Source organism: Lactuca virosa, chromosome 7, assembly GCF_052849685.1.
Source record: "Lactuca virosa cultivar CGN04683 chromosome 7, Lactuca_virosa_CGN04683_v6, whole genome shotgun sequence".
Lineage (NCBI taxonomy): Eukaryota > Viridiplantae > Streptophyta > Magnoliopsida > Asterales > Asteraceae > Lactuca > Lactuca virosa.
In genome coordinates this window covers 32,072,940-32,088,109 of record NC_136432.1, presented here as the reverse complement: position 1 = coordinate 32,088,109, position 15,170 = coordinate 32,072,940, and the positions used below count along the sequence as shown (strand labels likewise).

General features: G+C 35.0%; 2 protein-coding genes across 2 annotated transcripts; one reads left to right on the top strand and one right to left on the bottom strand.

Moving 5' to 3' along the window:
* The first annotated feature begins 6,850 nt into the window (after positions 1–6,850).
* On the top strand, positions 6,851–7,630 carry LOC145126520 (uncharacterized). Its single transcript, XM_079061877.1, has one exon. It carries the CDS (start codon positions 6,851–6,853, stop codon positions 7,628–7,630), a length of 780 nt encoding a protein of 259 aa, XP_078918003.1.
* Positions 7,631–9,306: 1,676 nt separating this feature from the next.
* Positions 9,307–14,544, bottom strand: PCFS4 (PCF11P-similar protein 4). The gene is made up of 7 exons (XM_079059545.1): positions 13,978–14,544; positions 13,425–13,526; positions 13,067–13,321; positions 12,174–12,770; positions 10,957–11,703; positions 10,216–10,767; positions 9,307–9,506 (listed from the first exon to the last, which is right to left on the bottom strand). Exons 1-7 carry the CDS (start codon positions 14,329–14,331, stop codon positions 9,471–9,473), a joined length of 2,643 nt encoding a protein of 880 aa, XP_078915671.1. The 5' UTR covers positions 14,332–14,544; the 3' UTR covers positions 9,307–9,470.
* Positions 14,545–15,170: the final 626 nt, after the last annotated feature.

Genomic DNA, 15,170 nt, shown 5'->3' with positions numbered 1-15,170 from the left:
TAGATGAGGAAATTTACATGAAACAGCCTGAAGGGTTTTTTATGCCCGGTAATGAACATAAGGTGTGCAAGTTGAAGAAATCATTATATGGTTTGAAACAAGCACCAAAACAATGGCATCAAAAGTTTGATGATGTGATTTTGTCTAATGGTTTTGAATTAAACCAGACTGACAAATGTGTATATAGCAAAGTTGATTCTTCTGGTAAAGGAGTTATAATTTGTCTATATGTTGATGATATGTTAATTTTTGGTACCGATCAAGGTGAAGTTGATAAAACCAAGAAATTCTTATCATCTAGTTTTGATATGAAAGACATGGGGAGGCTGAGGTAATTCTTGGTATAATAATTAGAAAAGGAAACAATGGGATTTCAATTTCTCAATCTCATTACATTGAGAAGATATTGAAAAAGTTTAACTTTGAGAACTGTTCTCTTGTTAGCACTCCTATAGATCCTAGTCTTAAGCTTCTACCTAATAAAGGATTTGCAGTGTCTCAACTTGAATACTCAAGGGCTATTGGATGTCTAATGTATGACATGATTAGTACTAGGCCTGATATAGCATATGTTGTGGGAAGGCTTAGTAGATATATACTAGTGATCCTAGTTCACATCATTGGCAAGTTGTGAGTAGAGTATTCAAGTATTTGAAAGGGACCATGAATTATGGTTTAACTTATAGTGGATATCCTTCTGTGTTGGAAGGTTATTCAGATGTCAGTTGGATTAACAACTTAGAGGATCACTCATCTATAAGTGGTTGGGTGTTTCTTCTTGGAGGAGGTGTCATTTCTTGGGCATCTAAGTAACAGACTTATATTACTAACTCGACCATGGAGTGAGTTTGTTGCATTGTCTGCTGCTGGTAAAGAAGCTGAGTGGCTAAGGAATTTGATTTATGAAATTCCATTATGGCCCAAACCGATATCTACCATTTCTATCAGATGTGATAGTGTTGCAACCTTGGCTAAGGCTTATAGTCAAGTGTACAATGGAAAGTGTAGACATTTAGGTGTTAGACATATCATGATTCGTGAGCTCATCATGACTGGTGAGATATATGTGGAGTTTCACTACTAGAAAACTGTTGCAATAGCTACAGCACAATCTGTAGCTATTTCGTAGCTATAAGAGGATAGCTATGGAATTGCTACGGAAAAATGTATGTAGCATAATGGCCCGTGGCTAAATTATAGCTACGGAATAGCTACGGAATTTTCCACAGCTGCCATAGCTACGGAATAGCTACGAAAATAAATAGCTACGGATTTCCTACTTAATAGCTACGGAAACGGAATAGCTACAGAAGTGGATAGCTACGGAAATCTGTAGTTATTCCGTAGCTAACTTCGTTTTATTTAAAAAATAAAAATTTAAAATTGTAAAATTTTTTGTCAAATACCACATTAAATTCACATGTGTCCCAAATACCATATAAAATACACCAAAAAACGTCCCAAATACCAAGTTTGACACATTCCATTCCGTTGTCCAAAATAACATACAAAAGTAAGCACTAACAAAACAAACAAACAATACCAAGTGTTTACAAATTCAATTGTTCCAAATACCATACAAACTACGCACTAACAAAACAAAGTAACAATATCAATTACAAATTCAATTGTTCTAAAATACTTATCAATTGTCCTCGAGTGGATTTTCGGGGGGACCACGGGGTTGATTTCCAGACATATTCATCATCCTCATAACCATTTCCATTTGTTGTTGTTGTTCCATGGTAGAAACTTGCACACGCAACCTATCAACCTATAAAATGGTAACACAATTCAATACTTAAACAATAATAGCAATGTACTTTAGTTTATTATAATTTATAACAATGTATTTTAGTTTATAATTATAGCAATACACTTAACTTTAAATCCATAATTGCAACGTACTTTTGTTTAATATCAATTTAATCTATAAAAACAACATACAACTTAACTTTAAATCCATAACTTTAAAACCATAATAGCAAAGAGACTATGCTAACCTTATAACCTAGTGAACAAAATCTAAGTACATCCAATAAGCTTCTTCCACAAATTTCACAAATGTGTGAATCTGCTTTTTGTGATTTAGGTTGTGGCGGTAACTCTTGCACTGTTTATAACATATGTTTAAAAACAATTGATGTTCAACACTTGTTCGATCTCTTAACCCCTCAAAACAGCCAATCCTCATTCTATTGTACCAATTAATGGATTATCCCCTGCTCAAACATAATCACATTATCAAAATAAACTAAAACGAAAACCAAATATCAATAATCACATAATCAAGAAGCCAATAATCAAGAAGCAATAATCACATAAACCATTTTCCAGCCAAGCCTCGTTCTATTTTACAACCAATAATCAAGAAGCAAATTACAAAAACCGAAAATCAATCATATGCTAAATTATATTATTAAATTAACCCAAAATAAAAATAAACCCTAAATCAAAACAAAGCCTAAATCAAAATTAATCCTAACCTAAAATGAAAACCAAAGTGAAATTAAACCAAAAAAACTTACTTGAAACATATATGATGATGGCGATGGCAAGCAGATGAAAGCGACGACGAATCGGTGATGACGATAGCAAGAAGATGTAACTCCGGCGACGGCAAAAAGAAGAAACTCCGGCAAGAAGATGACAGCGGGTGAAACAGAAGATCGATGGTGAGGGTGTGAGTGGGAGGTGCGACTGAAAGAGAAGAGGGAAAGAGAATGAAGGAAAGTAGCGGGATATTAAAAAATTTCATCGTTGGAGCCCGCTAAAATGGAGGCGGAGGCGGACAAAAAAAGTGAAACCCTAAACTGGAGAAGGCCAAAAAAATGAAAAAATGATGGTGGCGGGAATCGAACTCAGGGCGACAGCACATGCAACCAACAACACAACCATTTGGTTGGGAATGCCACATCCATACTACCTTTGTCTACAATTGGTTTTAATGACTTCTATTATTATTATTATTATTATTATTATTATTATTATTATTATTATTATTTGGTGTCCGAAATATCGAAAATAAGAAAAATTCGTAGCTAATCCGTAGCTAATTAGCTATGGATTAGCTACGGATTTTTTTATTTCCGATTTTTCGGGCACCAAACGTCGTTTTTTCCGCTTTGTTTTTTTCACACTTCTATTGTACATGATTATCTATATTTTCATCTACTTATAGCTATTAATATCGTTCATAAAGTCGTGTGCACCTTCAGGATCTCTTACTCGTTTAATGGTTTAATATTGTAATACTTATTAATATTTGCGATTTTTGATACGCATACATGTAGACACATACACACATAGATAAACATAAATATACACATACACATACACATTCAAATACACACACATACACATATGTACTTACATACACATTCAAATACACACACATGCATACACATACACATACACATAAACATGCACATACACATTCAGATACACACATACACATACATATACATACACACATACACATATACACATACATTTACATACGCACCCACATACACGTACATACCCATACATACACATACATACATACATACATAAATACATAGATACACATACAAATATACATATTTCCCTTTATTATAATCATTTTTCATTATTTATAAATTAAACATAGATTATTTCACCTTATTGATGTCTTAAACGTAGTTTTTTTCATTTAATCGTTTGTTTGTGTGTTAAACACATGTGTTACAATTATTATATATTATTATGATGTTTATAAATGTTATTATTAATAGTATTATTAGTATGATTTTTAATTGTTCGTGTCTTAAATATGTAAGAAAAATGGTCCAAAAAAAATTTTAAGAGTCGAATAATGAAAAATAATAATAATGGGAGTAATAATAATAATGGAAATTATAAATCCGTCGGTATTTCGTAGCTTTTCTGTAGCTATTTTCTTCTGTCGCTAGTCTGTAGCTATTTCGTAGCTAATTAGCTATGGATTAGCATCCGTTGCTATTCTGTAGCTATTCTGTAGCTATTATGTTACTATTTTAGGGCATCCTATTCTGTAGCTGATCCGTAGCGATTCCGTAGCTAATTAGCTACGGAAATTTTCCGTAGCTATTTTCTATAGGAAAACCCCCTATTTTCTAGTAGTGTTTGTAAGAACTCAATTGAATTTAGCCGATCATCTAACCAAAGGGTTAACAAGAGATCTTGTGCACAAGGCGGCTATAGGGATGTGTTTAAAGTCCACTTAAAATATTTTATATCGAGATACCCAATTCCCATCTAATATAATATTAGATATTTAATTCAATGTGGAAAGCTTCATATTTGAAGATTGGAACACATTATTATCATCATCCCAATGTATGTGTTCAGTACTGCAAGTAAAGGAGGTTGAATTTATATTCTTAATAGTTCTTTTGAAAAATTGCATTTGCAGGTGCAAGAATAAAAGGACTACCTATATAAGCATGAAGTTTAGCTGCTTCAAGAAGTTAGGACTTGGCTTTGATATGTTTATTGAAGGATGGGACACAAGCTAGAAAAATATAGTGTCAAGTTAGAACTTGTGAGAATGTAAATTGTTGTGTGTATTATCTTCATTTATTCACTATGGATAGAAAGGGTTCAATCCTTAGTGACACCCTGATATTCGAATATTTGGATTGTATAATATACTAATGTGAAATTCAATCGTCACGACAATTCATTTATGCATCAGTTTGTTGGTATTATGTTTCATTTTAAGTTAATCAAGATTACACTTAAATATGGGAGATTTGTTATCATCAATGTTATTTAAGTGTAATGGGATTACTTTGTTGACCAAAAGTGATCTTGATAAATATTAAACAAGTAAGGAAGGTGTGGAGTACACACTTGTTTAAGTTTGATCAGGTTTTAAAGTGCACTGTCATTTAGGGGCGAAGCCCCTGAACGAACGGGGGTCCAGGGGCAGCGCCCTTGGGAGCGGGGTCCAAGGGGCGGCATCCCCTGGCGGGGTCCAAGGGGCAGAGCCCTTGGCTGGGTTCGAATACCCGTTTTTATGACCGTTTTTGGTGGTTTGTGACAGTTTTAAACTATCATATGACAGTTTTCAGACAGTTTTGGTCTCATTTTCTGGTACTCACGAAAACATACCCTCTCATTCTCTTTCTTTTTCTCTGATTTTCTAGAGTCTTATGCAATTGAGGATTTGGGAGTACCACCCAAATACTTCGATTTGAAAGTGATAATCACGATTTTCAGATTTCCAAGTGTCATTAAACCCATATTTCTAACATAATCCATGCAAAACATTAAACTTTTATTGAAAAAACACCCAATAGAAAACTAAAATATGAATCTAGGGACGTACGTAGCTACAAAACAAGGAAAAAAATTATTCATTACCCGATTCCGAGTTTTAGAACTGAATAAGGTGGGACTCGATTCCCTTAAACAAATCTAGGGACATACGTAGCTACAAAACAAGGAAAAAAATTATTCATTACAGGAACCATTCTTAAGAGGAAAACGAAGACCCTATACTAACAAACTAGGTATCGAATAGTAATCTACTAGGTGTGTATTTGTGGATAGAACAGAATTTAGATGTTAAATTATAGCTCTATACAAACAATAACAATATACATCCAATATTTAAACGTAAACAATAACTCTATATTAACAAAGCAAATTAACAATCTAAGACTGTAATATTAAAGGCCCAAATTAATAAGAAAAGATGAATAAAACAGGACTAAAAACTAAAATAAGTAAACAAAAGTTAATGGAAAATTAATTACAAATGGTAAATAGGAAAAAGGGAGTCTTCAGTTGTGTGAGGAGATAGTTTGGCAAGAGGATTAAGTTTCTTGTGATTGAAGTGTGTGTTTGTTTGTGTGCACACGCTCAATATATTGTTATTCATCCTTTGGAGTATTTTATCACAATCCCTAATCCCTTTCAAAGAGGCGATATTTAGCAAATAACTACCGTAAGGAACAAACAATATGCATACATCTACAGACAAATACTTTACAACCATAAGTTCCAAAAAAAAAATCTTGATTTTTCTTGCAAATATTTGATAAGGTGGGTAATGGTTTATGGTATGTCTAAAAAATCAAATCAAGAATCAAGAGCGGAATAAGCAAAAACTAAACATTGGAAAGGAAATAAGGAATAGTAATAAGGAATAGTACCAATCTTTGCCATTTTATCCAACTATACATGTACATGCTGACTCTGAATGTGCATACATTTAAGCAGATAGATGTAAGAAGCATAAGATTAACATGATCAACAAACTCATTTCTAACTTACATAACTCCTCCACCTAAAATCAAATCCACATTTTATCTTATCCACATCCCTTCTTCCATTATGTTAGGATAATAATCCTTGAAATATCGATTAGATTCAAAACAGTTTAAGAACAAGAACACGACAATGATTCAAAGTCAGTGGCGGCCCTGGGGTGGTGCCGGCGGTGCGGTCGCACCAGGCCTCCGATTTTAGGGGGCCTCCGATTTTTAGGATAATTTATAGTTATAGTATTGGTATTTTTGTAAAATCTATTTTTATGTTTTATCAATAAATAAAATTAGCCCGGTAACTTTTGGTTCCAATTTTAGATGCGTTTTAACATTTGGCCTCCGATGCGTTTTAATTACCGAAACAAAGTCTCACTTTAAAATCATTGTCAACTACAAGGTGGGAAAGTAGGATTGAAAGTGTGAAAGTCATAGTTACTCAAGCTCCTGAAATAGTAAAAGCTACTTGTCTAGCAGAGTATGAACTTGGTAGATTTGACTTTATAACAGGTATGGTTATATAGTATCATATATTGGCTAAAGTAAATAACCTGAGCAAACAACTTCAGTCTGAGACTATGTGTATTGATGAGACAATGAGTAGTGTGGGAGCACTTATTGAGTTTTTTAAAGACTATCGAGAGAATGGGTTTGGGAAGGCTTTGGATTGTGCGAGAGCTATAGCTTCTGATTTGGAAATTTATCCAGTGTTTGTTGAGAAAAATAATAAAAGAAAAGTTGTTAAAAAAAGACATTTTGATGAGAATGACATTGGGTCATCAGAGCCGGTACATGAACTTTCACCTCAAGAGTCATTTAGGATTCAATATTTTGTGTACATAGTTGATCAAGCTATTGGTTCATTGGAGCGAAGGTTTGAACAATACAAACAATATGAAGACATTTTTGGTTTCTTATTCACAACAGAAAAGTTGAAGTCAATGAATACTAGCGAGTTAAAGTCATGTTGCAAAAATATGGAAAAGAGGCTGCAAAATGGTCATATCTCAGACATTAATGTTGATGATTTATTCAACAAACTGGAGTTGTTACAAAAACATTTACCGGTTGAACACAATACAGCTAACGAAATACTAAATTTCCTAAAAATGATGAACACTTATCCAGTTTCTTATCTAGCATACAGAATATTGTTGACTGTTCCTATTACAGTTGCATCAGCGGAAAAAAGTTTTTCAAAACTAAAGCTTTTAAAATCTTATTTGCGCTCGACCATGTCTCAAGAGAGATTAAACGCTTTGGCATTGATTTCGATTGAGAACGAGTTTCTTGATTATGAAAGTCTCATAGATGAATTTTATTCTAAAAATGCTAGAAGGTCAATGTTTAGAAAATAGTAATGCGTTGTTGTTTTTTTTTTTTTTGTTGAAAAGTTGTTTATAACAGTTTTACAGTTTTATTTGATTACTAATGAGTGATGAAGACATTATTTTGTGGTAGTGAATTTATGAGATGTTTTTTAGCAACTTTATGTTTTGAATTAATGGTAGCAAATGTAGTTAATAACATTTACAAGAAATTTTTGTGAGGCCTCATTTTAGTTTTTGCACAAGGCCTCCGAAATGTCAGGGTCGGGCCTGTTCAAAGTATGTTGAATGATTATAATCCACTGCCTCAGAAGAACTCGATTAAGAATTGCTACTATAGAGGCGTAATTAGGGTTACAAGAAAGTTGAATTGTTTTCTTTTTCAACATTATCTACTTGTACTAACTGCATAAGCACATGTATCAGTTCCAACTGGATATTTGACCAAAAAACCAAGTCCAGCACCCATGTAGGCTAATCGGTCCTGTTATCGGTCCTCTCTAATCACCAATTCCAGTGCCGGTATGGTCCTTATGTTGATCCGTACTTTGGAGTAGGGGTGAGCAAAAACCGCACCGCAACTAAAATTAACCGCATAAACCGCAACCGATTAACCGCAACCGCAATAAAAACCGATGGTGAGGTTTTCTGTTTTTCTAAAACCGCAAATTTGTGGTGCGGTGCGGTTATTAGTTTTCAAAAAACCGTAAAAAAACCGCACCGCACCGCATTTATTATATACAATTTTTTTTATTAATTATTAATATATTAAATATTAAAAATAAGACAAGTTTCATGGATGAAAGATTGATAAAATACTAGAAGACAAAAGTGTTGGTTTTTTGTGATGTTTAACTTTGAAAAATTGTGAAATTAGACAATTTTAAGATATTTATTGTTAATTACTATTAATTTGACGTTTTTAAGATATTAGTTGTTTGTGATTTAAGTTAATTGTCTTATACCTTATGGTTTTTTTATTATTGCAAATAATATTTTTGAACTCTTAAAGCCGTTTGAGCTCCAAAGTGTGGTTAAAAACCACACCAAATCCATGCGGTTAATAACCGCAGCACAGAAAAAACAAAACCGCACCGCAAAAATAACCGCCTAACCGCACCGCAAAAATAACCGCACCAAGCGGTTTTGAAAATAGATTAACCGCATTTGCGGTTAATGGTGAGGTTTTGACTAATAACCGCACCGAACCGCACCACGCTCACCCCTACTTTGGAGTGTTTTACTTTTATCCGAAGCCCTTTTAAAGATGTGACATTTATTAGCATGTGTTTGATGTGTCTTACTTTTATCACGAGCACTTTTAAAGATGTGACATTTATTAACGTGTTAAACATTATTGTAGAAATGTACCCTATAAGGATAAGAGTCGATTAAAGTGTCCATGTGTCCAACTATTTGAGGATCGTTGATGGTTACACCGACGCAATAGATCCCAATATGTTCATGGCTAGTGTATTTTAGAATATAATATAAAGTACTAATTCATTGATTATATGACGTATAGTTTCTCCTTCCAAACAACTACTGTAAGAAACAAACAATATGCATACATCTACAGATAATACTTTACAAGCATAAGTTCCAAACAATCTTGATATTTCTTGCAAATTTTTCATAAGGAGGGTAATGGTTTATGGTATGTCTAAAAAATCAAGAATAAAGATCGGAATAAGCAAAAAAACAGAAACACCGGAAAGGAATAGTTCAATCTTTTCCATTTTATCCAACTATACATGTACATGATGATGACTCTGAATGAATCTGCATACATTTAAGCAGATTGATGTAAGAAGCACAAACTCATTTCTAACTTACATAACTCCACCTAAAATCAAATCCGCATTTTATCTTATCCAACATTCCGCATCCGTTCTTCCATTAATCCCTGCAAAAATCACCAAAATGCTTTAGAAACAAGCAAATTATATTTTTGGTGCTTAAACATTTCTGATTTTTACGATTTTGGTCCCTAAAAGTTTTCTCTTGCAACGTTTTTGATCCATGTCCCGAATAAACAGACAATTTTTGGTCATTGAGTAAAGCTGATTTTTGCATGTTTGGTCCCAAAATTTATACTCACTTACTTTGAACAACCACCAAAAACATAACAAAAACCTCAAATTTGTACCAAAATTGCAAGAAAAAACGTTTTGGAACTAAAAATGAAAAAATCAACAATACTCAGGGACCTAATATGTACTTTCCAATTTAAAAGTTTTACAACTTCCACGTTTAACGCATGACTGATATAAGTGATAACAACAAAAAAAAAAAAAAAAAAACAAGTGCAAATTATATTTTTGGTCCTTCAGTATAGCTGACCTTTTCAATTTCAGTCCCAAAAAGTTTTCTCCTGCAACTTTGGTCCCTGTTCCATATAAAGCAACTATTTTTTTACCAAATTTTCAAAAATTATATGTATACCCATGGATCAGAAAGTCATTTAACTTGGAACAGAGACCAAATACATTACAAAAACCCGACCAAAATTGCAAAAATCAGTTACACTCGGGGACCAAAAAATGTAATTTACTCAAAAAAAAAAAAAAAAAAAAGAAACAAAGAGTTAGATCACAAGTTGCATATTTGCATACCCGTCCATTACTCCCAGAATCATCAGGCGGGCCCACAGTAGACTCGGATCTACATTTAGCATGAACAATGGGGCCCAATTGAGACCTATCCATACCCACAGTTGACCCACTTTGACCATTCATATAAACCGCACCTCTATACATCCATTCTTCCGTTTCATCACTGTAAAAATCATCAAAAGGCTCACCACATAACGCACAAGCATTCTGATCCTCGTCAGCAGGGACCGCTACGTCATCGTCATCTTTCTTTTCGATTACATTTTCTGATGGAATTAGAAATCCGGGGACCGGATCGGTTCCTAACGCTTCTGCACTACTGAGCCATACACTGACATTTGCAAACCATTTTTGAGATGGTTTTTGTTTACGGTTTTTTGACACGCGGTTTTTTGTTACGTGCCAGTCCATGTGGTTACTGTGTTCTTCTTGTGATTTGAAGCGGAGCCCACATGTTTTGCATTGTCTTGGAAGATCAATGTATAATGCAGTTATTGCGGACTCATGACGGGTTTTTAGAACATCGGGATCAAATTCGAGTCCCACGGAATCCTGTAAATGGAATTAGAAAATTAGGTATGATGTACTGTTGTACAGGAAAAAGCTGACATGACAGAACAGGTTGTACTGCACAAAAAGGTGGGACATGGATTTTCTATTCATTTGCATTTTTTGGAAAACCTAAGGATAGTTGCAAAAAGCAGTAATACTCAGGGACCAAAAATGTAATTTACTCTGTACCTGTTCAGGAGTCGGTTTAGTGAGTGAGAGCAGCCCTTGGGCCATCAGAGAACTAAATAAACCAGAAAGTGCACCGCCAGCTGGAGGTATTGAGGTGTTTGATGGAAGGGGTTGATGAAGTGGAGGGGGTCCTGGGGGTAAAGGTGGCAACCCTACACCATGTAAATGGAACGGAATTGATGATTGCATTCCAGGGACTGGATTCAAGGAATGATTGGAATCAAATCTTTGTGGGGTATACCCACGAATCATGGGTCGTGCTGTTAGATGAGATGGGTTAAACCCCAAAGCAGGTGGCCGAACCTCTATCTGAGTTGGGAATTGCTGATTCCGGAGTTTGGGTAGTAGTTGGGTTTCACTGCCATCAAACGGCTGATTATGCAAAAACGATGTGTTATCATTTACCGAATTGGAAGGATTCAACATGTCAAATGGACTCCTGACGTGTTTCTGAAACGGAATAGATGGACGCCAAGCTGGTTTTGAAGTTGGAATCGACAACTCCGGATTCATAATTCCGGGGCTTGATAGATTCAATCTGGGAGCTGAGGACAAGTGATGTTGTGGATTGGGAATTGGATAGGTATCAATGAGAGGGGGCCTTTGCCCCCGTGGATTGTAATGATGCTGAGGGGCCCACTGCTGTTCATGAGAAAGGTTTAATGGTTCTTGAGAGTAACGAGAAACTGGAATATCTGAAGCCTCGTTTTGGAATCCAGTCATTTTTCGCTTTAATCCACGATCAGACTGCAGAATGACAAATATTACTTTTTAGGGATAAATGCAAGAAATAGCAATGTACTTTCAATTGTCTGTTTATTGTAGCATCTTACTTTCATTTCTTTCTATTACAACACTGTATTTCCCATTTCTTCTCTTATTAGAAAGCTGTACTTTAAAAACTATGCCCAATTGAAGCATTTTGTACTTTCTTTTTTCCTTATTAGGACATGTACTTTGAAGTTTAAATATAATTTACCAGGGTGAAAAATGAAATATGATCAATGAAGGGGTTTAAACTTTAAACTGTACAAAACACACCCCTCATTAAAGGTGCTTTATAAGACAAGTTGGAAAAAGAAAAACATAAAAACAGAACATATTTATCAGATACTTTTGACCAGAAAACAAAATAAAAACATTATCCACATGTCAAAGAACAACTAAAGACAAAAAAAAAATCTCATAAAAAAGAAACTAAAAAACTTCAAACTTACCAATGAAACCGCATTGTTGGAGGCAACCCGCTCCTGGTTAGACCAATCGCCTCTACCAAAACCGGTCCGATTGGGTCCCACCATTTGTCCCCTTTTAGAGCTACCTGCCAAAGTAGGACTCATGTCTTCCCACTCAAACTCCTCTTCTTCAGCATTCTGCCACGTCAGCACACCACCTTTACTACCTAATCCATTTGTGTTTAAGTTTTTCCCATGTTGATGATTCTGATTAATCATTTTATTTCTTTCATCTGTCCCATAAGCACTAATCAAAGCCCTTGGTCTTTGAACATCAAATCCATTACTTACAGTTACACCATGTGTGCCACTGCCACCGCCACTAGGTGGTCTATAACCATAGCCATGATGTGATGGTGATGGTGATGCAACTTCAACCACTCTTTTAGGGGAATCAATCATGGGAAAATCTTCAAGAGCTGGTGATGGAGGTCTTGTATGACCATGACCAAATAGAGTATGACCTAGTTGACTAGTTGACCCTATTGACTGTCCATTATCAGTCTCGTATTCATCAAATGCAGTTGAAGGCTGTCCAAGACTCTTTGGAGTTGAAATTGGTCTTGCATGTTGAAGTTTCTGCAACGATTGTAAGATATGTTATATAGTTATACACTTATACTTATGTAGTGTTTGGTATGCAGTAATCAGAGAGGGAATGGAATGAAGCATTACTATGGAATGAAAAAGATCTCTTTTTTGCCATTAAGGAATGGAATGGAGCATGTGCTTCCGTCTCAAAAGACTGAATTTCATTATAGGGGAGAGGGGAACTTTTTTTTCATTGCTTACAATGGAACAAAGTTGTCCCAATGGGGAATCGAAATGATAAACAAATGAGACAAAGAGAGTGTTTTTCAATCAAGAAAGCTTACAGTATCTGTAGATGAACTTTCAAGCTGACGTCTTGCCTCCAAATACTTTGGATTGACATGTATACCATGAGCTGGTTTTGGGGATTCAGCATCTTTTAAACCAGAAGATTGATAACTTGGTGAAGGGGAAAACTGTAACTGAGATTCAATCTTTCGAAGAACAGAAGCTGGGAATACTGTTGACCATGTACCAAAAAGATGACGCATGGAAGGATGCAGACTTGGGTGCACTTGTCTGTATGCTGCACAATAGACCTAAAGGAACAAGTCATCACAAAAATGAAGAGTAATAGGATCATATTTCTGAAACTGTAATCTGTTTAACTGTGTAAATGTGACAAAATTTTAAGGTACTAACCTCAGGCAAGCGTGCAGAAAAGTGTCTCACATATTCTCTGCCAATATTTTTGACAATACTGTCCAGAAGATATAAAGAAGGAAGTTTTTGCTCAACTGGAACCTAGGTCACAAAGTAAACACAATAAACTCAAATAAAGTTCAAAAGAAACCTCCATTTTTGTTAAATAATGAGGGTCCAGCTCTTTATGTTTGCTACTGAGTTCCATGCTTTATTAGCTTCTTTTCAAGTCCTTTAATCCTAATATAGGTGGTTGGGATAAAATGGCTGTTGTTGTAAGAAAATAGCTCTCTTCTTCTTATCTAAGTCAACAACTTTAATGAACTTTTAAGCCAGATGACCAAGTCACATAATAAAATTCGATAATTGGATTCCACAGGTGAAATTTGGCATTCAGAAATCAGCACAACATATTCCATAACTCACGACTGATAGCAAAGACAATCATGAATATACAGAATATTGGATGATTGAATAGTGTAAGATAATTTCTACAGAAAACCTAACCAGATCTTCAGAACTTCAATCCCATAAGTAAACAGAACAAACTTACCTCAATAATTCGAGCACAAATTGCGTCGGCAATGCCCGCACCATGTTCTCTCTGTTCCCCAGCGATTATCGTGAGATCAGTAATAATTGGCTTCGAATTAATAACCAACTCCGATAAAACAACTTCATATAACTCTACAATTTCTTCAGTACTAAGCAGTGGAATTTCAATATCATCGTCTCCCCCGCTAGAAACCCTAATTTCTTCCTCTCTTTCCTTCAACAAAAGCTTGAAACGATCAAGAATCGGAGTTAACGACTTCTGACTACTGTTGTTCGGCAACCCCACGACGGAATCATTCGGTGCTGGTCTGTAACCGATACTTCTACTACTCAGAAAACTCGCACCCTCCATTGGGATTGGGTTTTTTGGCGTTCAAATGGATATTGTTTGAATGGTGCTTTGAATTAGGGTTAGGATTAGGGTTAAAGTTAGGGTTAGGGTTTTGATGAAGGTTTGAGAGCTGTAGTTCATGGCTTAAAGCATTGCGTCTGGAGGAGAGGGAGCGAGAGTTTTGGGAGGGGAAATTGCAGTTGCAGAGGGACGAGGGGTCGATGCGTGCATCTGGTAAATATGAGTAATTTATATTTTGAGCCCTTCAAATTTCAAGTTACGCATAAAAACATTGGATTTTTAACTTATTTGTTTAAAAGATGTTGATTAAAATAACTTCTATAAACAAACTAATTAAAAAAATAACCTAATTATATCGGTATTTGAAAAATAGCTATTTTCTCCTAAATACGGCATTTCAAACTAGATGTGTCTGTTCCAAAGTCAGTGTTTGTCCATGAGATGTGACGTAAAAGAATTCTGAAATGTATAGGGTATATATACTTACATTGTATGGGATATTTTGGAACGAACATTGTACATTCTGAAATGCACGTACTGACATCTTACATTTCGGATGACATGTGGAATGTAAGAGTATTCCGGAGTTACAAAAATCATCATTTTATTTTCTATACTCATTGTTTTTGCACTAAATTTCTTCATTACTCATTTCGCGAGCACTACACATCCATGATTTGCAACATTTATGCATAGTTAGATATCTTTTTGGAAAATCTAAGATGAGTTCGTCAAATCGAGTTTATGAAGAAAGTTTTGCAAACCTACATGTTTACTTACATAATCTTGAAAGAACCAATCTTGCGGGTTCTACCCACATCAAGAGAGATGTGAGGGAC